This window comes from Cyprinodon tularosa, unplaced genomic scaffold (genome assembly GCF_016077235.1).
Source record: "Cyprinodon tularosa strain WSP-4 unplaced genomic scaffold, ASM1607723v1 ctg37, whole genome shotgun sequence".
NCBI lineage: Eukaryota > Metazoa > Chordata > Actinopteri > Cyprinodontiformes > Cyprinodontidae > Cyprinodon > Cyprinodon tularosa.
Genome location: NW_024039085.1, coordinates 3,548,356 through 3,572,031, shown reverse-complemented (window position 1 = coordinate 3,572,031; position 23,676 = coordinate 3,548,356). Strand labels below are relative to the sequence as shown.

The 23,676-nt window shown below is 34.4% G+C and overlaps 1 protein-coding gene across 10 annotated transcripts in view; it reads right to left on the bottom strand.

Annotated features, from left to right (window-relative positions):
* Positions 1-23,676, bottom strand: part of adgrb3 (adhesion G protein-coupled receptor B3) — a 167,734-nt gene that overhangs the window by 63,947 nt on the left and 80,111 nt on the right. For 4 of the 10 annotated variants that reach the window (XM_038296383.1, XM_038296385.1, XM_038296381.1 and 1 more), the window contains exons 3-10: positions 22,501-22,611; positions 20,040-20,201; positions 14,454-14,618; positions 12,719-12,883; positions 10,675-10,839; positions 10,019-10,120; positions 3,524-3,630; positions 1,735-1,938 (exon numbers count right to left, since the gene is read on the bottom strand). In XM_038296383.1, coding sequence (XP_038152311.1) covers positions 1,735-1,938; positions 3,524-3,630; positions 10,019-10,120; positions 10,675-10,839; positions 12,719-12,883; positions 14,454-14,618; positions 20,040-20,201; positions 22,501-22,611 — 1,181 coding nt within the window. The remainder of the gene's footprint in view (positions 1-1,734; positions 1,939-3,523; positions 3,631-10,018; positions 10,121-10,674; positions 10,840-12,718; positions 12,884-14,453; positions 14,619-20,039; positions 20,202-22,500; positions 22,612-23,676) is intronic. The other 6 variants (XM_038296378.1, XM_038296382.1, XM_038296379.1 and 3 more) reach the window with 5 other exon arrangements.

Below are 23,676 nucleotides of genomic sequence, written 5' to 3'. Positions count from 1 at the left end.
TGCCTGACAAAAATTTGGATATAACGTTGAAGTGTGTCTTTTGTTTAAATTAGAGTGAGAAACAATAAGAAAATGTCACGTTTTAAATAGATTCAATTTCTATGTGATTTTTACCTTATTATCAATTTTAGGTTTTTGTCCAGATAACTAACCCACCAGAGAGGCTAGGGATAAAGTTTTGGTGTCATGATTTGTAAGACCTTGGTTTTATCTTCCACAATTTGCATTCCATGGAAAGGCCCCTTTAAGATACTACAGTAGTACCTTTCTCCAATGGTTAATATGTCAGTGAAGAGGAAACCCCAGATATTATTGGAGTGTTATTACAAGGAAATGGTAACACACACAGAAACATACATGCAAGCACACACTCTTAACTGAAATTTGGAAATAAACTATTGATTTAGCCTATGATAGTTAAAGTCCAGGTTGATGAATACAGAAGAATTCTTAAAGAAAATGTGAAAACTTGATCAACTTTGCAGTATAATAAGGATTTAAAATTAAAGCTGTGATGACATGGTTTACCCCAAAAAAATAATTATTTATCAAAAAATACTGCTACTTCAATATTTTGCCAAAGAAAATAAGCAAGAATGAGCAAACATTCTCCAAATCCCAAATTCATTAGATACATAATGAAACCTAAAAACAGTGCAGCTCTATTTGCAGCAAAATGGGACTTTACAAAGAATTTGCCCAAGGAGGAATTTAACCACACATTATCTTTAATGTCAACTATTCCATTTCTTTTTACATAATTAAGCACTACATTAACTTTAACTACATAGTGTGAAAAATGCATTAAAGTGTGTGACTGTAATGTGAACAACTGCAAAAAAAAAAATAGGGACAAGAATACTGTGCAAGAAGGTAACTGCCTACATCTAAACCTGAAATAGAAGTTTTCTTTACATTACTTTCAACACTTGAAGCTCCCCAGTTCTGGTATAACATAAAACTAACATGTATCACTTATAACCTAATATATTGCATATTTTTAAATAAATTATAAAGACTGCGATGGGAGATCAAGGACTGTGTAATACAGGGCTGTGATATCTAGTTCTAAAATATTTGACCATGAATTATTTCTACACTTAAAAAAGAAAAAAAAACTCCAGAAAACCTTGTGATTTCATTCTCTCTCACATCTCTATGGGGAACAATAGCATTAAAAAACTTTCCAATACAACAAAGTTAGATAAGAACCCCATAAAAAGGAAGGCTAAGAAGAAATGAATTCCCTGATTTACACACATTCATTTCTACGCAAAATTTGCTTTCTTCTACCAACATATATAGGATAATTATCTCTTTTCCTCTGAAATTTCTCCTTGATAATAAAATACTATTATACATCTCAAGGTGTTCAACAAAGCATGTACAAACTGCAAAATATATTCAGCCAGTAAGGGGCCTGAAAAGCATGTGTCTGAAAATGCTACAGCATTTAGGGCATAAATGATCTTATTGGAGATGGGGGTGGAGCTTTAGCTATAATCTCCATCATCCTATTGACAAAAAGAGGATCAGACTGCAGTTAACCCCAACATAATGAGATGAAATAGATTAGAATGTATCAAGATCTCTTGATATGATAAAGCCACAAGGGGTATTTGTGAGCCTTTGTGTTATTTCTGACATATTAGAAAATGCTTTATCTAATGCCAGGATTTTAAGGCTGGGAATTCTTTACTTTTCATGTTAAATTGAAGTTCCTGAAGCACTTACTTGAACATCATCTGAGGAAGGCTCGTAGCTTGCCCTCCTGAAGGTCTCTGTCACATTGCGAAGGATCTCCACTGATGAGAGAAGGTCACCAGCGTAAAAGTTCCTGCGCTGGGTGAGATCCAGGAGGTTCTTGGTAACCTGGGACATCCCATCACCCGCCAGCATCCTCTGGCCCTTTGCAAGATGACCCTGAACCTCCAAGAACAGCAGAAGAAAGAACTTGGGGCATCAGTGTCCTCTAGCCAGTTTGTTAGATACATATCAGGCTTCACATTTGGAGTCAATGGAGTGCAAAAAAAACTCCATATTGCTATTTGACACCTATATCCAAGTGGTTTGTGCTTCATGGATGTTTTGAAATGAACATATCTGAATTAAAGGAGGTTACTAGAGCAGGAGATACATATTTACGCAGAGACTGCATGTTGAAATGACATTTCACATCATTGCACTGGAATTATGTCTATAAATACACATTCACATGTGCAACACCATAAGGAAACATAGAACCACCACCCAGGTGGAGGAAATACCGTAGAGCTACTACATCAGGTTATAAAATTAATACTTTTTTGATGATACACTTTTTAAGTTTTTAAATTTATTGCATTTATTTGTCAAAGATAAATTTTGAGGGTTAACAACATTTAACATAAAATTTTGGGTAACCTTTTGGCCTTTTAAATATAGGCCTTTTGCATCCTTGGTTAACACTGTATGGATCTAGATTTCATCACAGTACCCTGTGTGACTACAGAACCCTCCTAAACGCAGTTAAGGTGGTGCAGATTGAATTCACATACAGCACATCCAATTGATAAATCAGAAAGGTCGCCACTTCAATCAGATCACTTATTCTTTCCAACATCAAAATCTCTATAACTTAATCCAAGTGTTATATAAGAATTTTAAAAGATAAAAAATTGTCCCAAATAATTTTTTTAACTGTTATGAACATATTTTTGTTATAAGGAAAACACACTGTACAGTATATTTATTTGCAACTATAAAAGGTGATATTTTTTTAACAAGAAAATGTCATCATTGATACAATATGACATTAACTTTGAAGTGTTATCAGTGTCACCTCAATATAGTATTTTACATTAGTACATATAGATATCTTTTTAAATAAGGAGCTAAGAATGCATATTGTAAATGAAATGACAGTATAGTGTACAAAATTTAGAAGTGTTCTCTTAGAAAAGTGAAGTTTTTATGTTATATGATACAGCTTTACATTTATTTTGCCTGGTGGACATCTCTTTGCTTTTTAAGGTAGGTTCTATTTTAGCCTTTGAAAATTATTATTATGTTTTTAACACTGAGAGGGAAGGTAGAAGAAATAAAGGATGTACTGCTGTATTCCAGGCTATTTCAGCTAGAACAATATAAGATTATAAGGTTTAAAAAACAAAATATTGAATGTGGGAAAGGAAAACAATGGTTCATTGTCCATATTTCTTAAGCTTAAACGCTTGTCTTAAAGTTAAAAACATGCAGTTATTTTCTTTTAGCAGATTATATTCTGCAAAGAATAGAATCTGCCTGTTTGGGGGAGTTTAGCATTAGAACAATAGCACAGATAAGAACATGCCAAAAAACAATAAATCAAACAGATTGTTGCCCGGACATTAAAAAGAGTATGTATTTTAATTTGTCTCACTATTGAAAGTGGTTAATCTTTGGCTACCTCATGATGAAGTAACAGGGGCGGGAAAACACTGGGGAGGTAATTTATGATCTATTGGACACAGAGGCTGTGAGAGGAAGCTGACTTTGCACCTACTGATTGCTGCAAGTATCTGAATTCATTTGTTATGCATCGAGCGTAGCTTGGCTGCTCCCAAAAGGCCATGCCGCGTTGATCCAAAGAGCAGCGTCGACTAGTGGTGCCTGCAAGAGTGGAGGGGGACAGCGACAGATTTGGAGAGGGGAATCAGTGAACAAGGGATGAGAGTAGAAATGAGTAAGCACAGAGAACATAAGGAGAGGTAGGGTATTAGGAGCAAAGTAGAGGAAGTAAAAAAGGCAGTAGACAATGGTAGAATGAAATGGGGAGAGACAAAAAGAACAGAAACAAAACAGTTTTTGTGAGAGAATTCATTTTACAACGTCTTATTTGCACAGAACTCAACATAGAGGTACCATGTTTCATAGGATGTGTGCAAAAAGGAGAACAGGTGATCTCCTAAAATAGTAATCACATGTATGAAAAATATTACAATAAAAGACACTATAATGCTATTGCTTTTATTTTGTACTTTTCAAGGTGTGTTAATACAGCTGCTTAGAGCCAAACATCATGAGAGTTATCAATATACTGGTAATAATAATAAAAAATCGCTCGCCTATAATAAATTAACAGTATCCCGTGTAGACAAATGTATTTAGAAAACAATCATAGGAAATGAAAAAAATATATTTCAGAAAATATATCTACACATCTGCATACCAAAACTTAAAATACAGTAAAATATGCTACACTGTTAAAAAATTATTATATATTTTTTTATTATCTGTAATGACATTATGTTTACAGTAGGAAGTGGCAGAACCTGTTGCAGAATTTAGAACATCTGTTACCCTCTTTGTTTATGATAAAGCACCTGAGTTAGCTTTATGTCAGACATCAGTCGATCTAGGATGGGTGATAGTAACTAGCATTAAATGTAATTCATTTCAGGGCCCCCCCAAATACACTGCTTGTCCTGCATTTACATGTAAGCAATGATAAAATAACAAAAGAGATACCTAGTGCACAACTAACATAGGGGTCCACTATTACTTAGTATAGTTTACAGTTCATCTTACTGCTTCAGCACAGATGGTTGATAAACAAAAGTGAAACTTCCATGTTACAAACATTTCCCTGGGCAGAGACACTTCACTCTCTCCTCTCCTTCCACACACAGGCAAAAAGAGATCCAAACCACATGGAATACACACACTCTTCTCTGCAGTCACAACTTGGAGATATGTCTGAAGGTTTGAGCACACAAAACACTGTTACATCCTGAGATCACCCATGCAGCACCATGAGCCTGCCCAGAGGGCAGCATCACATGCCTGCTGCTTTACACTGGGTTGAGCATCTGTCTCCCTCAAAACTGGCTTCTCCTGGGTGCTTCATGTCACATTCGCAGTCATCAAAAGAATACTCTGAGGCTCCATGGCTCAATGAAGCCACCAGAGGTATATCATATCACAACTAGATACCTGGAAATTAGGCATTTATTTAGTTGTAGTCTGACATTATTGAATTTAACAGCTTACTAAGAGAGACAAAATGCTATTCTCTGTGACAATTGTCAAAAAAAATAAGAGTCAAACTGTTGAATTCAGTCTGTTTTTCACTTAAAACATAAGTTTAAATGAATAATAAAAATTGGTATAATATGTACTATTGTAAAAAATAAATCAACTTTTTAAATCATTGCTGTTACTATTTCACTGTTTTTTTTTAACAAATCCTAAGCTGTAAGATGCAGAATTTTAAATATGATTTCCACAATAATAGATTGAACATTATTACTATTTTGAATTACTTTAATTTTTTTAATAGGACAAACTGGTATACAAATCACATATAAAAGCTTTGCAGACAAAATAGTATGTATAAAAGCATATAAATAACCTTTTAGCACATATTTGCATTGCATTACGTATGGCAGTGCATTGTCTGCATTACTGACAGTGGATGAGGATACGTTTTTTTTTTCACTTATGCAAAAATACATCTATTTTCTTTTAATCTTTTTCATGGTCGATAGAGAAAAATTGCTCATTGGTGGAGCATGTACAGTCGCTTGTATATGCATTATATGTTACAGAAGATGTGCTTGATCAAATGCAAGGCTGCACTATACATACATGTAGACACTGATCTCTCATTCTCTTCAGCATTGGTCTTATTAGGGGACCTTTTGTATAAACAGCCTCTTCTAAAGATGAAAAGCTCAGTCAGAATTTATTAACAGAATAGGGGGAAAGAGACCAGTCACATTTACACTCTGCTTTACAAAAACCTATATACTGTATATTGCCATACAAGTATAATCCATAAACCTTAAATTTCTTTTTTTTTTTGAATAAAACTATAAACTATAAATTTCAGTAAAATTATCTGAGACTGAAGTAGAAGCAATTTTAGGAAGTGAAAGGAAACTTCATTCTTCTATTTTTGTTTACAGAAAATAAAAAAAAATTGGGAAACAATCTAAAATTATAGCAATCATTTGTATTCAGTCTCCTAAGGTCAATACATGTAATTAAAATCTGAGGTAAAGATGTGGCTCAGAAGTCAAGAAATAGGTAACAGAAAGAATTTTTGTACAACTTAATTGCTGCATGGAAAGAGCTATTCTATGAAGGGATCTGAGGTTTTTAAGTGATGTGAAGAAGGTTTAAGTTTTTAATGGAACAATGTTTTGAAGTTTAAAGTGATTACTTTAGTTTAGAAAAATACATCTCATGCTTTGAACATTTAACTGTGAAGTGTTAAGTCATCATCAAAAAATAAAAAATTGTATAGTAAAACTATAAATATATTACAACGATGTTTACATAACGCTCTCCTTTAGTTAGGAGAGCATTAATTACAGAAAAAGTCAAAAGGCCCATGGTAAAAATCTGTTGACAACAAAACCTTAATTGTGCAATATAATAATCTGAAGATTTGTCGAAAGGTAATCAAAATAAGTTCAGCGGGGAGTCTTATGTAAAGCCTTTTAGGAGCCACAAAAAAACGTACTGTATAATGTGGAAAGGGTGCTTAGGTCAGATAAGACCGAACAGAACATGATGGTGTTGATGCAAAATGTTTTGTGTGGAAGATCATAGTTATTAAACAATCTGCTAATATTTTGTTGTTCATATTGTGCGTATGATATTTCCTAACTGTTAATGTATAGAGTGGTGGCAGTATCATGCTGTGGGGAGGTGACTTTTAAAAGGAAACAGTTGAACTTAAGGTGGGAAGAGCTAAATACAGCACAATATTAGAAGAACATTTTGTAGCTGCTAAAAATTGGAAACTGAAGTAGAGGTTAAACTTCATTAGGAAAATGATTAAAATGGCCTAGTCAACTTTCAGGTAGCTACATCTACCTGTAAAGACAGGAGAATGAAAACCTGAATCTTCCGCTGCACATGGGGTCAGACAATCACTCTAGAATATGAAATTAATATAGAAGTGGTCTCATGAATGTCAACAAAGGAATATGCTTCAGTCTGCAGGTAGAGTCTAACTTTGAATCTCTGTCATCCTAAAGACAGGCCTCTCTGTGAAAGCTATCATCAGTGTGTAAACCCTGGATTGGGGCTAACAAGCTCAGCAGTTTCTGTCAGGTATCTATTGTGTAACTTTCCTATATTAAGTAATGATTAGAATGGGTCCAATAGATATCGTTGTGCTGTTTAAAATTTGCTTGAGTCTGATTCGACTGCCAGGCTCGTTCACAACAGCACCTGCAGGATCAGGCTGGAGGTGAGCAGACATTAAGCAAAAGAAGATAATGTTGTTGAACATCAACCTCTAAAAAAAAAAAAAAAAAAAAACAGTTCTGAACATAAATCCACACTTCACACAATCAGAGGTCTATAAATAAAAACTATTGGGCTGCATCAATATGGAAAGCAAAAAGTGCTATAAATTCAATCCATTGAAAATTGAAAATATTTCTTAAGAAAAATCATTGTAATTTGAGATGTATGTGTCAAAGTGATTAAAATATTTTTTTCATCACAAATAAATAATAGTTTCAATTTAAATTAATATTTTTATTTAAACTATTAGTAATCATCTAATAATAATTATTCTATAATAATGTATATAATAATATTACAATTATTCTAGTGATTCATTCTAGTAATAGTTAAAATAATTACTTGATTGCTATGGCCTGGTTAGTAAAAAAAAAAAAGTATCATAATTGGTAGAGGCCCATACCCATATATTCTGTCCCAGGCCCATTCAAGGCTGTCAGCTGTCATGTCCTATATCTATTCTTGTATAACCAATGTTAACATGTCATTAACTGCAAAATATAGATAGATACAGTATTTCTTTTTCATTATGATTTACCAAAAAGAAAGCAACTTTAGTTAATTTTTAAGGTTTATTGATCCAATATATAACATAGCACATGAATATCAATTGAAATGTGTATGCCACATCTTGTTTTTCTTTCAAATTTTGTTTTTGCTTTATGTTTCACTTGTCTGTGTATTTCTCATCGTACCTCTGTTTATCTCACATAAGTTGATCCAGGCTGGAATTAAATTTTCTATAGCAAGCTTTTTAGTAATATTTGTTCAAGGGGCTCAACACAAACAAATATCTGTTTCATGTTTAATTCCTCACATTTTGTCCTTACCTCCTGTCTCCAAAAGCTGTCATCTATTATCACCCAGGCAGCACTGATGGCCCTGCACTCGTCCTGTGATGACCTTGATGATCCTACAGTCAGCGGCTGAGGATGTGCTAAAGCCCCTAAACATATTTGTTCTACATTCACTTGTTCATTTTTTACACTTCAGTTGTTATGCTTGTTAAGTCATGTTCTCAGCAGCCATCAGAAAAGGTCAAAGGTGGTGTTTTTCTTTTATGGATTCACAATGAGGACCCGTGTGAAAACCTGCTGAGACTGCAGGTGTAATTACTGGCTTTACAAATAAATATGACCTGAACTCAGCTTTAGTTAGGTATGATATTTTTTATGTTGTGATGTGCCAGCCTTGAAGACCAGAGGCGCTGTGCTTAAATATTAAACATGTCTGCCTTCAGTACAATACAATACTTCTCAGAGATGGCATAGCTCTTTGTCAAAGAGAAATCCTAATATTTAGAGCTATTTTTTGTTTTCTTTTTGTACCGTGCAAAAAAAAAAAGAAAAAAAAGAAAAAAGTTAGCATGATTTTAAACAAATTTAGCATCAATTTTCATATTCATTTCTCTAAAGACGCAAATCATAATGCTCCTCAGAACTTTCAGATCAAAACGAGGGAGGGAGGGGGGGAAGGAAGGAAGGAAGGAAGGAAGGAAGGAAGGAAGGAAGGAAGGAAGGAAGGAAGGAAGGAAGGAAGGAAGGAAGGAAGGAAGGAACAAGCGAAGGAACAAACAGGAACGAAGGAAAGAATGAAGGAACAAAGGAAGGAACATAGTAAGGAATGAAGGAAGGAATCCTTTCTTATATAATTGTAATATTTTCAGAAGAATAAAAGCTGCTAAACAAAATAACACTTAAGTGTCATATCTTGTCTAAACTTGGTTAATTTTTTTTTTCAAACAAAGCTTTAGTTTTCCTTCAAAATATCACCAATAAGTAAAAGCAAACACACATACACATCCATAGCCTTTGCAAGCACAGTGTCAAGCAGTTATTGACCATAAAGCTAATGTCAAGCCTGAAAGTTAATGTCATTCTAGTAAATCTTCCTGTGCTTAACTTTGCCGCAGGTGAGCCATCTGTGAATAACAGCGGGTTTGCAACAAGTCTGCCAGAGTGCCATTTCATTCCAACAAAATAAATGTCATGTAGGAACACAAGAGTAACAGCTCAAACATTTAACCTCAGTATTCATTCCTCCCCTCATTGCTCTGTTGCATGTTTGTTAGCAGTTTGACCTTCAGCATGAACAAAAGTAACCTGCATCACAGTACTATTATCAGAGGTCACATTTCTTCTTATCATTTCATTTCTTCCCCCTCTCCTCTTCCTTTTATGCTCTTCAATTTCTCACATTCAAAACATGCTTTGCCTCCTCGCTGCCTGCTTCATGTTTGATAAGACATCTCAGTGTGGCTTTCCTCAACCTTTAACAATGCCTTTGGGATTAAAGTTAACCATTTTAGCCATTCAGTGCTCCACACAGGCTGTGGAATGACAGGGGCAGCCATGGAATAACCCTGTTGTACAGGGATAAAGAATGGATGAATAAGTGCTCTTTTCTCAGATGAGGAAACATGTTCTGGTATATAACCACAGGGATACTATGCACTTTTAGCTTTAACTATAGAGAAGCTTCCAAGTGAGTTCTTTCTTAAAGATGGGGATAACAATTAGGAAAGTTGGTCATTTTCATCAATAACTGAAATTGACAAATTGTCCTTCAAAGTAAATAAAAGTGACTTTTATATAGTGACTAAATCCCATGCATATTTAAACTGTAACGGAATAAGATATGTAGTAATTTTAGCAGTGAGCTTTAGGCGGGGTTGATGCAATATTTTAAAGTTTGTTAACATTCTTTCTGTGCTTTATAGTAGACTTTCAGTTCTTACCTGTGGCATTGGGTGGGCATCTATTAAAGGCAAGCTCTCCCGACGGGGTCCGTCTCCAAACCATCGACATTGCATAGTCCTCTGGACAAATCTCATATGGCGCTGGAAAGCAACATGATACAAGTGATGCTACAGTAATTCAAAGAGCTTTTTTAGGATTTCCAAAATGATGCAATAATTTCTTCATACTTCATGCAAGAATGTATGGAGACATAAGGGATCAAAGCTATGACAATGTCTGTGAATTTCAGGATGTAATTTAGTGATTATAATATAACAGGTGCTGCTTAAATGATTCATTTCTTGCAAAAGTGGGCACTACAATGTTTACATGGTTTCAATGTAAGTGTTCTTCAAATTTTTTGTGTCTTTCATCAGAATGGTTGCACTAACATTTTTTCTGCAGACTGCAGTGCAGAAAGACAGAATGCCAGCTGATGATTATTCTGTCTCTCATTCTGTCCTTAATGCATGAAAGCATACATATTCATACTCCGTTATGCACGACACTTTATCTCCATCTCTTTTTGATTCTGCTTTATCTTATCTTGTATAACAAGACGCGTCACTCAATCTGTTCAGATAATTATCAACCTGCATTCCCTTTAGCTTCACTCTGACTCCTCAGACTTAAGGCTTATTATCCTCTGACTCACCTGGGCAGCGTTGGTCACTACACTTTCGTACTTCCTCTCCTGTTCCATCGCACTGCTGCCCGGTCACTGCAACCCCCTGACACACCCTGGTACGCCTCTGCCATCCTCCATCACAGGACTTAGAGCAGCCGCTCCACAGGCCCCAGGGATTCCACTGGCCATTAGCTAAAACAGAATCAATAGTGAAAAACTGATACTTATAGGAAAGAAGAAGAGAGAATGCAAAGCCAAAGATACAGTGCTTTAGGGTATATTATTATTTTTTAGCCTTGATTTCACATTTGGAACATATTTGATCTATATTTTCAAATTAAATATTATTTTTGGAATTAATGGCAATTTTTCAAAAGCATTGGAAAGCTAATGTGTGTCTTTGTAGAGATATTTATACTGTTGTATTCACATTTTTTCCTTAAAATTCAATTACTTTTGGGGGGATTTATGATAGTTCAACATTTAGTACATCATTGTGGAGTGGAAAGAAGGTTAAACATATTAAAAAGAGGAAAATCTAAAACATTTAAAATGAAATTTAATCAGTTCCATTCCCAATTACCTCCCTGCATTTCTAGATAGATAAACAGATAAAAACATGTACCTTTTTCCTCCTAGTTAACAATTAAACACTACTTTGTTGGTCCATAGATTAAAATCCCAATGTAGAAGTATGTGGAAGTCACATGACATAATGACCAAAACATTTTTGCTTTGTTCCTCAGATATCTTTGACAATTATCATGCAGAAAATTCTCTGTTCTTGTGGACAATGCTGTTAAACAACAAAAACTCCTTCCCTTCAGCAATGCGTTCAATAGCATGCCCTTGTCTGAAAAGAGGCAGAGCAACCTGCAAGCAGGAAACATGCTCTGCTTTTATTTTGACCTCCACTTATTTCTTATTTAACACATTTGAACACATTTCATGTCCTACCACTAACCTATGTCAGAAAGGCTTCCAGATGAGACAAAGAAGCAACCCTTGTGACCTCTGGGCCAAAGTTCTTCACGGACATACATAGGGAATGAGATCCAGATACCTACTTGTGGGTCAGTCCACACAGGAGTGATCGACTCCTCACACAGATACATGCTCATGTACGAAAAGAGTTCATTGTTGCAGCAGTTCAAACTTTTTTTTCTTGTATATTCAATAGACTATTAATGCCAGATCTGGCTGAGTCCTAAGTTTGGGAGTTGTTTCCTGAAATGGTCTCTTTCTTAATACAGTAATTACTGGGTTCTACATAATTTGCAATTAATATCTAAAGACTAATTAAAAATAAGGATTTTAATTACAAATAATATTTGAGAAAATGTAAGAATTGTTACACAGACCCATTGTATATGAGTAAATAGTGCAATTGTTGATTTGTTCAGAGGCCCAACATTCTAAGCATAAATAAAAGGTAAGAATCCTTGAGTGTTAATATCTACTGGGTCGAAAGGAGAACAAGGTCAGCCGGCTGGTAACGAATTTTAGACTGACAGTCAGAAATAGAGAGATGAACACGTCGTAGACATAGACACACAAACGCATTCCAGTGAAACACAGCACTGAAACCTCTGTGTTTTACGTTGGCTCAGGGAAAATTGCATCAGGAGATTATGGGAGCGCTCAGACCCTTCACATGATCAGACAATTCAAAGCCTGATCGAGCCTATTAAGCTGACTTCTTTGAGCGTCTAATACATCCACAATGTTGACAGTTTGGCAGCTAACCCTGAATTATGTGAAATGCGTGCCGTCTATCTGAGAGGATATTTTCAAATTCAATTGATAGAGCAAGGTCTTAAACATTTTTCTTGATTTGTACGACACAGCTCTAATTCATGCTATTTAGGGTTTTTTTTCTGAGCAAAGTAGTGCATAAGCTAGGTAAAAGCAGGTTAAAATTCTATCCAAACTCTATTGTTATGATACAACTACTTCTTAATGATTCCATTCAGTATTAGCCTACACAAGACAGGCATGTTGACTCTGCTTGTGATCATTTCAAATTTAGACATTAAAGTGGATAAAGAATTAGGAGGCTCAGGATTTTTACCTGTGCAGTCAGGATTATGGCACTCTCTGCTTTCTGCCCAGTGACCGCGACACTCAGATCCCCCATGGGCGGCTGCTGAGCACTGCCTGGTCCTCTGCTGAGTGCCATTGGCACAGGTCACCGAGCAATCGCTCCAAGAGCTCCACTCCTGCCACTGTCCGTCCACTGATTCACCAACCACAACCCAACAAGCATGTCCCAAGCGAGGGGAAAAAGAGGGCAGACAGAAACGGGGAGATATTCAGAATTTTGTCTCCTCTCTCAGATTGAAAGCCAATAAAACAGATCTCAAGCACTGAGCAAACTGTTACATAAATACTTGTCTCTTTCAAGAATTGTGCAGACTGGGATTCTGTTCCGCAATGCCTTGCAAAGGAAAAATAGATTTTGAACATTTTTGCATTTGAACTCACTAAAGAATATGTTTTCTTCCATCTTTTAATAGTGCACAACGTTTATTACATTAAGAGATGATTATTATTATTTTTACTCTTTGTCAGAAAAAAAATGCAAAACTTGCTGTGTGCAAGTACATTTAGCCAGGCCTTTTTGCCACAGTTACACCTGTAAGTCTTTTAGAGGACATTAAATGCCCTCTTCTGTCTTTTTTTTCTCCATAGTTTGTAAATAGATAAAAAATAAATAAATAAATAAATATATATATATATATATATATATATATATATATATATATATATATATATATATATATATATATATATATATATATATATATATATATATATATATATATATATATATATAAATATAAAATAGAATTAAAAAAAGAAAGAGTGATTGCAGTACCACAGATTAGATCTGGAATTTCACTGGGCGATGCTAACTCGTACAATGTTTAGATGGAAGGTAAACCTCTGTTTCAGTCTTCACTTCTTGCAGTTTGCTGTTTGTTTTTTTCCTGTATTTAGGTCCATTCATGTTCTCATCACCCGCAACAATGCCAATATAATAAAGCATCCCCACAGTGTCATGCTGACACCACCATGTGTCAACCATGGGATGCTCTGTTTAGGGGGATGTGCGTAGATAATTCATCGCATATAACATTCTGCATGTAGTTTTGGTTTTATCAGATCCATGCATCTTGTTTTTCACATGTCTAGTACATGAATAATGACAATTGAAATTTAAAATGTTTGAATATTTTTGCAAGGCATTGTGGTTATTTTTGTTAACTTGATTGAATCTGAATTAGCCTTTGGGAAATTTTACTCAAACATGATAATGATAACATTTTTTGAACTATTCCTCATATCAAAACTTATCTTATGAGGATTAATAGATTTCTGGTAGCTGTTTCCAGAAAAAGAGCTTTAGAAATGGAAGAATATGCACAGAATCTGCTTCCAGTGCACATTTAACATTCACTATGTGAAAAAAGTAATCATCACTAATCTGCTTACCATTTTCTGTCAATTTCAACTAAGTGATTTTGATGTCGGTTACAGTCTACAGTCTTCAATCTCAACAGGGTTCCTTAAGCTGTATCATTGTGCAAGAAAGCCTGAATGCAGCACAAGTCCTCTATGCAATTCTTCTGACTTACCTTAATAGTATTTCATTATTAAAGATGGCACAGCTCAAACTGTGTAATTCAGATGAACTGACCTATTGAAAGAAGCTTTTCAATGTTTTTAAAGCCCATTTTGTGTCTTTAAAGAATTTAGTTAAACTTGTAAGATATAAACATATTTAGATGGCGGACAGATGGTACCTGGGCACAGGGCAATGTTGCAAAGTTTAGTCTGGGTCTCAGGTCCATCACAGGCCCTGCCACCGTGCTGGGGAGGAGCACACATCCTAGTCCTAGTGCGGTGACCCCGGCCACATGTGAATGAGCAAAGGCTCCACGGTGACCACTCCTCCCATACACCATGTACTGCGGGCACAGAAAGGGCGTCAGGCCTAATCAATGTCTATGTCTCTTTTACAGCATACAGAAACCACTCAAACCTCACTGAGCCAGAAAAGAAAAGAAAAATCAATCACAGAATTTAGCCACATGTTAGTAAAACACGCAACACACAGTGCTGGATTCGCTAAACTCTGCCAGGGGTATCCATCTTCTCTGCTCTATCTGGTATTTGCAAAACCACAGAAAATGAAATAATATGAAGAATAAAGGAAGTAAATCCTGCATGGTTGTTCTACACACATCTAGGACTTAGCCTATCTCTTTTAGCTTGAGGCTACTGGTTAGACAGGGAAAATAAAAGCTGTGGATAAATGTGACTAGATGATGGTTCAAGGAATCTGTCAAGACACCACAATAAATATCCTGGGGTTCCCTCACAAGTCAAAATATGGCTATATTTTAGAGCTTTTCAAGTAGTAACCTTTCCAGCAAATTATCATGTGAAATCTATTTTATATTTATTCTAAATTCTAAAGCATTATGTGTTTCTATTTTTAGACTCTTATGGCATACCGATCAACCCCATGATATATGAGGTTAGAAGAATCTATAACAATAAAAATAAGAACCTTTATATCTCTTATTCTAACATGTACATTTGCCACAACTAATCTAAAGCTGTTTCCTGTTATTTGATGAAGTTTTACCCAATAACTGAATATCAAATGTAATATTTAAACTTTAAAAGCAAATAAATAATTTTACTAGGTAAACATAACTGGTATGTCTTTTTCATAGACCATTTTTTCTAACTATTTTTTGCATAAAACAACCTTTTTATGAACAGCAGCCACTGAAATGCAGCATCACTGTGGAGTGTTGAAACTTAACCATCTCTCAGTTGAAATATGGAAATATGGTTATTTTTTCTGTGCTTTAAACAATTTTTTCACAGGATATATTTTCTATTTGTGGAAACCAAAACATGGGAATCTGAAAGGCATAAATATGCAGCCTCCTGTTTTGCCTGACGCTTCGAATAATTAAATACACTTCTTGTTAAATGTTTGAAGATCCAGCAGACTTATTAATGGAACTCAAAAATGCGTTCACAGATAAAAACTGAACTACAAAAAATATTTTACTTTTGCATATCACTCAATTGTAACTCAATAGAAATAAAAGGAATGTATTGATCCAGCTGTGTAAATAAAAAAAAATATATATATATTTTCAGATCCGAAAGATAAAAAGCATCTTAGTTGTGCAATTTTAGGAAGGTTGAAACTACATATATCCAGGATCTCCATTGGCCTTTTTCATCTTTTAACTGGTAATAGGTTTTTCTCCATAGGGAATGGATTATTGCTCCTCAGAAGGGTCACTATCCATAAAGCACAAATCTTGGGATCAGTGTGATAGTTGGGAGGCATGCTATCATCTGTCCCTGCCTCCAGGTAATGCTTTGATGCTCTAAGCTAAGATTCCCCTTGTGGTTAATGCGTTTACTTTGAAAATTTAGGGTTCAAAGCGGCCATTCAACACAACCTGATGAAACAGGTTTCAGTCTCTGTCTTTTTTTTTCTTTTTTTTCTTACTACAACCACTATTATGGCAAAAAGTAACAATGTTGTGAAAACCATAAGTGCAAATTTTAAACCATATTAAGACCAGGGTCAAAACATTTACAAAACATAATGTAATATTTTTGCATTTAACATGAATATTTTGAAATCAAATAGATTTTGCACAGACTTCTCAGCGAGCTACGACCCTGTTACCTTGTTATCTTGGAGTCAGACAACAGGGATTTCTAAATCAAATACCTTTTTGCCTTCATAACTTTCTTTTTTATTGGCAACAAAAATGCTCTTTGCATTACAGTCTGGGAATTTATTTATGTACATAATCCACTTCAGAATGGAACAATAGTTGTTGATGATTTTGATCATAGTTATGATTTTGATTATCATCAACATTAGAATATGATGCCTCTGGTTATGGTTTAAATTTGCAATATAAACTTTACACAATGTTATAAAGTATCCTGAATCTGGATTACAGGTTCAAGGCTACTGTTAGAAGATTTAAGCTTAAAAATGAACAAAACCTCCAAAGTTTACTACGTGTGGGTGTTGTGTGGGTTGGTTTCTGATGTAAAATATATCATAGGTTTAAAAACTCACAGGTTCCAAACCACCAAAACTGTCCATTATACTATTTCTGTAGTTTACATTTTGGTTGAAGTGATAATATAACCACCGCTCAGCATTTTCTAGCCATTCTTCTATTTGTGACCATTTGGCTGCTCCTTTAATCAGGAACATCTATGCATTATGACTTGCTCATTAGACTTACCAAAGGTTTTCTGCTGGATAAACTTCCTTCTATAAGCAGGAATCAAACCTGTGTTCCTCCAAAATGACAAGCAGATACTTAAACCACTGCACCATGAGGGACTTCTTTCTGGCCATATGTAGCTTAGAGTAAAACTGGGTTCCTTATTGTGTGGGTATAGACTATCATAACATAAATCTTTTACTCGTTAAAGACAATATAGTAACTTAAAATAACATTGAGCAGTGCTAGGAAATTATCAGGAAAATAATTGAAATGTATTGCTGCTGAAACCGACATATTAATATTAATGTTATGTCGCCAGGACTGCGTGCACAGCTGTCTACTGTAGTGAGGAACAGTTGTCTACTGTTCCTCACCTTTCTATTGTGTGTTTCTATGTTAGTATTCTAAAATTGACAGCAATAATGACATTTTTTTTATTTCTTGTAGAATGATTGCTACTTTGCTGTATGTTCTAGCATTAATGTGGAAGGGGGTAGAGATAATCTTTAAATATATTAGGCTTACATTAGTCTACAGCATCTCTTAGTCCTTTAACATTTTTTGATATGGCACATTGTGTGGCAGCACCACCCTACCTGCAAAAAGTTTAGTTTTGAATGTTTTTTCAGATGTAAACAGCAGAGGCCATCAGTGTTCAGTGCATTTATGTTTTTGAGATAATAGCATTTTACAAATTAATACAGCAGGCTAAAAGATAGAAGCAGGCTGAAAGAAAACAACTAAATGACATCTATCCTTTAGGCCTGGCATTATTTTTCAAAAATGGAATGTTAGAAAAGCATAACTTTATGTACAATAAATGCATCTATTTTGAAATCCATTGGAATTTAGCAAGTCTATTTTTTAAAGTAAATTTATTGGCCAGTCAAACATCTGTATTAAGCATAGAACTTGAAAGTGATCTTTGAATGTAATTTACTTTTTCTTTATTATTAGTATTATAATGTTCTAATTTAATCTTAATTATCATTTTAAAAATAACATTTTTGTCCTTGATTGTTAATTTTTAAAATGCTACTAGTGAATAAGCTAATTATCTGAAGCCCATTTTGTGATTACTGAACAAATAACATAAATTTTTCATTACCATGATTGTAATTTATTACAAATACCATTGTTATATGTATGATAACAATGATATTAAAAAGTTATGATATTCTTTGACAGTCTAGTTTAAAAATATATAAATAAATGTGATAAATTTTTTTGATCAATGCCATATTTTTAATACTGAGAATAAATGATTAAATAAATTGTAGTGGCTTTGCTTATAATCATACCGTCATAAGAACAGATTAATTGCTACTTTAAAATATAAAAATACATGTTTGCTCATCTTTTTATTAAGCTATATTGTGACATTTGTCAGCATGGATAAATATGCACCTCAATAAAAAACTATTTAACATTGATTATTAGTGTTATATTTAGCATAAATTATTGGTAAAATAGTGCATATCCTTCACGGTGAAAATCTGGGATCAAATTTCTTGTTTTCCTTCTGCAAAATATAGGGAACACTAATCAAAGGCAAAGCAAAATCTCTGTCACTTCATTTCTAAAGTAGACTAGTGAATCAAAGATGATTTTTCATGAAGAAGAAATGTATTTTGGCAGATGCATTGTTTTGAGAGCAGCATAAAAACTTTTGTGGGAGCCTCGGTTTTCTAACAGCATGTTTGATTTCACCCTGCAGTGCTCACCAGTGCTGTTGCTGTTTTCACTGATTGTCACTACAAGACATGAGTTTGTCTTAGACGTGAAGTGTTACATAAAAATATTTATCCATTATTGGGTATATTTCCATCCTGGTATACAACTGAAAGCTGAAGGAAAGATACACGCACACACACGCACACATATATATATATATATATATATATATATATATATATATATATATATATATATATATATATATATATATATATATATATATATATATATATATATATGCTATGTCTGTATCTCTGACTAAACTAAATATCAGCTGAATTGTGAAGATACAGTGGTTTCAGAAGATTAGGTCCTGATTTTATTACATTATGTCATCAAATTATCTTTATTTTATTTTGCTACAGTAGGACTTACAAAGAAAGAAGCATAAAAAAATTTATACAGCTAAGGAAACAGAAAAGATACTGAAAAACACTAGGTCTTCATTAAACAGTTGTCTTGAAGGAAAATATTTGTGTTAAATCAAATTATATTGCTACAGTGTGAGAATCTGCATTTTCTAGGGGTTTAAATAAAAAAAAAAAACTAAAATAAACAACAACATAAAAGAAATACCTGCCTGGAAGCTACTTATTTCTTACTTAAACATGCCCCATCTGGAAAAAAAAATGGTTTATCAAAAATCTTAAAAGCTTTCAGAGGATGCAGCTTTTAGTGTTTTTTTAATCATTTCAATTACTCTGGTGTTTGCAAAGTAGTCTCAGAAGCGCCGTACTTATCAGCATCATCAAACTAAACATGAGTGCAGAATCTAATTACTAAATCTACTTATTTATCTGTGTAAATATTTCCAAAAATGGATAATGGTGACAAGGGGGCCTGTGTTCCTTTCAGATGCATACTAACAAGCATTAGAATGCTGCAATCACTAGTCAGAAAAGCTTTGGATTCTGATATCTGGCTGCCAATGACTCATTTGCCACGCCATCATAAGTTTATGATGAAATGCCTCACAGCTGTTTTAGAGAAACACTCGAATGCTATCTTAAAACGCACAGTTGACCCTCAAATTACGGTACAATATCAATACCTACAACTCCCCAAGCTCCTTGGAGATCCACATGTCATAAAACCATTTTTTGATGCTGATGTATTGCTTTACACTTATATGGACTATGAAAACACAAAAAGTGGTGATGGAAGAAAGAAAAAAACAAAAATAATTACAAAGTATTCACAAAAAAGGGAAGTTTAAATTCATTAATATCTCTAAATGATAAAAAACAAAAACATTCTTAAATAGACACAATTAAAGTTTTGTTAGAACAGAACAATAATATTCCTCCCATATCAACAACAAAGAAGCAAAACATTCATAGTCAAGAATCTGCGGGCTAACACTACCTGGACAAGGGGCAGTGTTATTGCAAACCCTTGATTCTCTTAAAGGGCCGCTGCAGTGTGTTCCGTATGGTGAGACACATGTTCTTGTTCGCACCTGCGACCCTTGACCGCATGTTACAGAGCATGAGCTCCACTGGGACCACTCCTCTGCACCTGATTCACCTGTGTGGGAGAAGGGTGACACTAGTTAAATGCAGCAATACGGTCCTGTGGCGCGGTTTAAGGAGCTAGGATGGGGCAAGTTGGGCTGGGTTAAGTAAAGCTGAATAGGGCCAACAGGATTTACGTTAGGGTTAGAAAGGGGAGTCTAAGGATTCAGAGGACCTCTATTAAACAGTTTGGCCACTTTTTTGTGATCTTTGATGAATACGCGAGCTTAAATGATTTGGTTTCATATTCAATTTGCATGCAGCAAATATGTGTTTTTGCAACCGCAGTTAGAGTAGCTGCATTAATTATAATTGCAGTTTCACATAACTATGTAAAAAAACAAAAAACAGACTTCTTTGGGAAAATGAAAATGTGTATTTATACAAAGATCACAGAGAAGGCATTATAGTAGGCATTGATTATATCTAATTTCACTTCATTTATTTTTGAAAATATGCATGCATTTAAAAAAAAGGCTAATTGGCAGATCACTACCAACAAAAGAGTGTGGTGACATGCAAGAAAGACAACAACTGAAAAGAAAGAAAGAAAGTGGAATATAATGGGTGTTAGTTTAGGAAAAAAAGGGTTTAGAGGAGGATTCCCTTGCACTGCTTAGAGCCATTTAGATTTGACGACATTAGACTAAGTTTGTTTGCCTCTGTTTATTTTTAAAAGTATAACCACCTTATCACTGAGACTACATTTTATTGTTTTTTTTATCAGATCATACAATTTTTAGGCAAATTTTCTTTGAATTGTGGGTGCCCCAAAATCCACTCAACAAACTGTCTTTGAATCATAAAGTAAACATTTTGTTTTCAAGGATCAAACCTTTAAGTCTGGATAAATTTAATTAGCTGATTTTTAATTTCTCAATTGATTTTTTTATGGTCCATAAGTCTGTGATCAAAAATAGGATCCAAAATGCCCTAAAATACTGAAAATGTTATGCCTGTACAGATTATGAAGTAAATAACATTATAATATTACAATGAAGCATTAACATGAATTCCAAATTGATGATTATCTACATGCACAAGGAGTCATTTAGTTGGAGTTGTGGAGACAAAATCTTTCACGAGAGTTGTCATCGAATAATTGACTTCTGATTATGTCAAACCCCCAGGTGAAATATTAATTTGCTTTGAGGCTTAATATGCAAGAGAAACAATTTAACACAGAGATGAACATTTTTTTGTTGCAGCTCTGAATACATTTATGTCATTGCAAGTCATCAGACTGGATCAGAATAACAAAACAACATAACATTGTATGCTTTAAGGTTGTGTCAAGGGACACAATTTCCGCCTTAATAGAAGCTTAATCCTGGCTTTATTTTTTTGGAGATCATAAAATAAATTGAAAGGTGGATCAATTTGTTCAATGAGGCAGTATAGGGAGAGTAAATTGGATGCGAATGAGAAACAGAAAAGCCCAGCTATGTGACCAAACAGGGGAACAGACACACCTGCGGCAGAGGAGAGATGTTAATGGGTGTATATTAGTACAAGCAGGTATGTATTGGATGTAGAGTGTTTTGTAAATAAAAACAGCAATGAAAGGAAAGACAGTTGTCAAACAACAACAATAATATAAATGGAGCAACACATGACAAAAATAAAAGCAAAAATCTCATTAATGATTAGATATAAACCCACCCCTGTCAAAAACGATCTAACTTAAAAAACAAAACAAAAACTTCTTACAACTAACCGATAAACATTTAGATTTCCTATTGGCCTTATTGGATTTTTTATTATATTGAGAAATAGGGTGACATGTCCTACAGATCATTAAATAAATTTAGAAAACTTTAACAATTAATTTGATGCTACATGTGAAGAAGCCATAAAGCTTTGGTGATTCCCTAAAGGCATCATCTATCAGTTCATTTTTAGAAAGGTTTTTTTCTGGTGGGGCTTAAGGGGTGTTTTTTACTATCAAATGACATTTAGTTTATCAAGTCTAGAACAAAACGCCCACATCATTCCCTTAGTTTGAACTGCCATTTAATTAGATTAACTATTGTTTAAAAATGCAGTGTGCATAAGCCACATGTCACCTCACTTTATGAAAATAAAACAAACACTCACACAAACCCAATTAGCCTCTAAGTCCAAAGTAAATACTCATGAAGGGATGGGGAATTTTTCCGTCCTCATTTTTATATGTAGCGTTTGAGAATGGGTAGGAAAAAATAAGAATGCAAAACATTTTCACCTGAAAAGTGCAGTACAAGAGAGAGCATGCATGATGAAATTAAGTTTAGTTGACAAAAAAAAATAAAGAAACATAACTATTGCATTACCAGTTTGTGCCATAAATTTAGCAGATTCAGCTTGCTCCTTCAGGGCCTTTGTGTCATGAACTGATCGTGGCCGCTGACTTTTTACAGTATGCTCTCCGATCATTCCATATTCTATGGGACAAAATAGAGGTTCATATGAAATCTAAGCTTAAACATGATCTTATAGAACAAAAGCTTATTACATTCTGTTTTCAAGATATCTGAAGCAAACTGCAAAACATGGCTAGAAACAAAGACCACACAAGTTTTTTTTTTTCCTTTTTATATAAGTATAGAAATATATATATGTATGTATTTTGTTCTAGCATAGAACAATGAAACAAATTTTTTAGGGTGAGTTGGAAGTATTAATTAAACTTGAAAGCACAGCGAAGACACATAGCAAACATGCAGGTAATCTCATTTTGGTTTAGAAGACTTTAGCAACTTATTCGACCAGCTACAAACCCACCCTCCTTCCCTCCCTCCTATAAACCCATAAAAGAAATATATAGAAATGAAAGTAAAAATGTGTAAGCCATCAGAAAGCCACATAGGAAGGGGTCATGGACATAGCATGCTATTGATCCACAGTTTCCTCAGTAAACTTACATTTTCATGTCCCTTCTTTTTGTTTGGAGAAAACCCCAAAATATGACCGTGTAGAAACGTATTCTGAGCTGTATACATTACAGGTAATGTCCTCTTTGTTTCCCACACAGGAACAAAGACACAATGAGAACAGTGCTCCGACACTGAGAAAAGTGATGCTAGAAATAATGCCATTTGAATTTGCATCAGCCGTTTGAAGTAAATCTGGGAAACTAATCAATACTTAAATAGCTTATGCAAATTATTTGTTACTTCAAGTTTTGATTTAAGACTAGCATTACTTCTGGCAGTGTGGGCCTAATGAGATGGTTGTTTGCTGTTTGATATTACACGTGATGCATTAACAACAGATTCACACATAACTTATGTTAGTACATCAGACAATGCAATGCATCAGCCAGTGATATGGAGGTTTTAAGCCTTGACTCTTCTTTTAAGGACTGTTACAGCATTTTTAAAATGAGGTTCTATCAAATTTTTTTCAGCAGTAGTGAATATCTTACCTGCAGTAGATAGTTCTCTTGGTCTGAGAAAGTACCAAGACCAAAACAAGCATAGATTGGTTTATATAAAGGTCCGCTTATT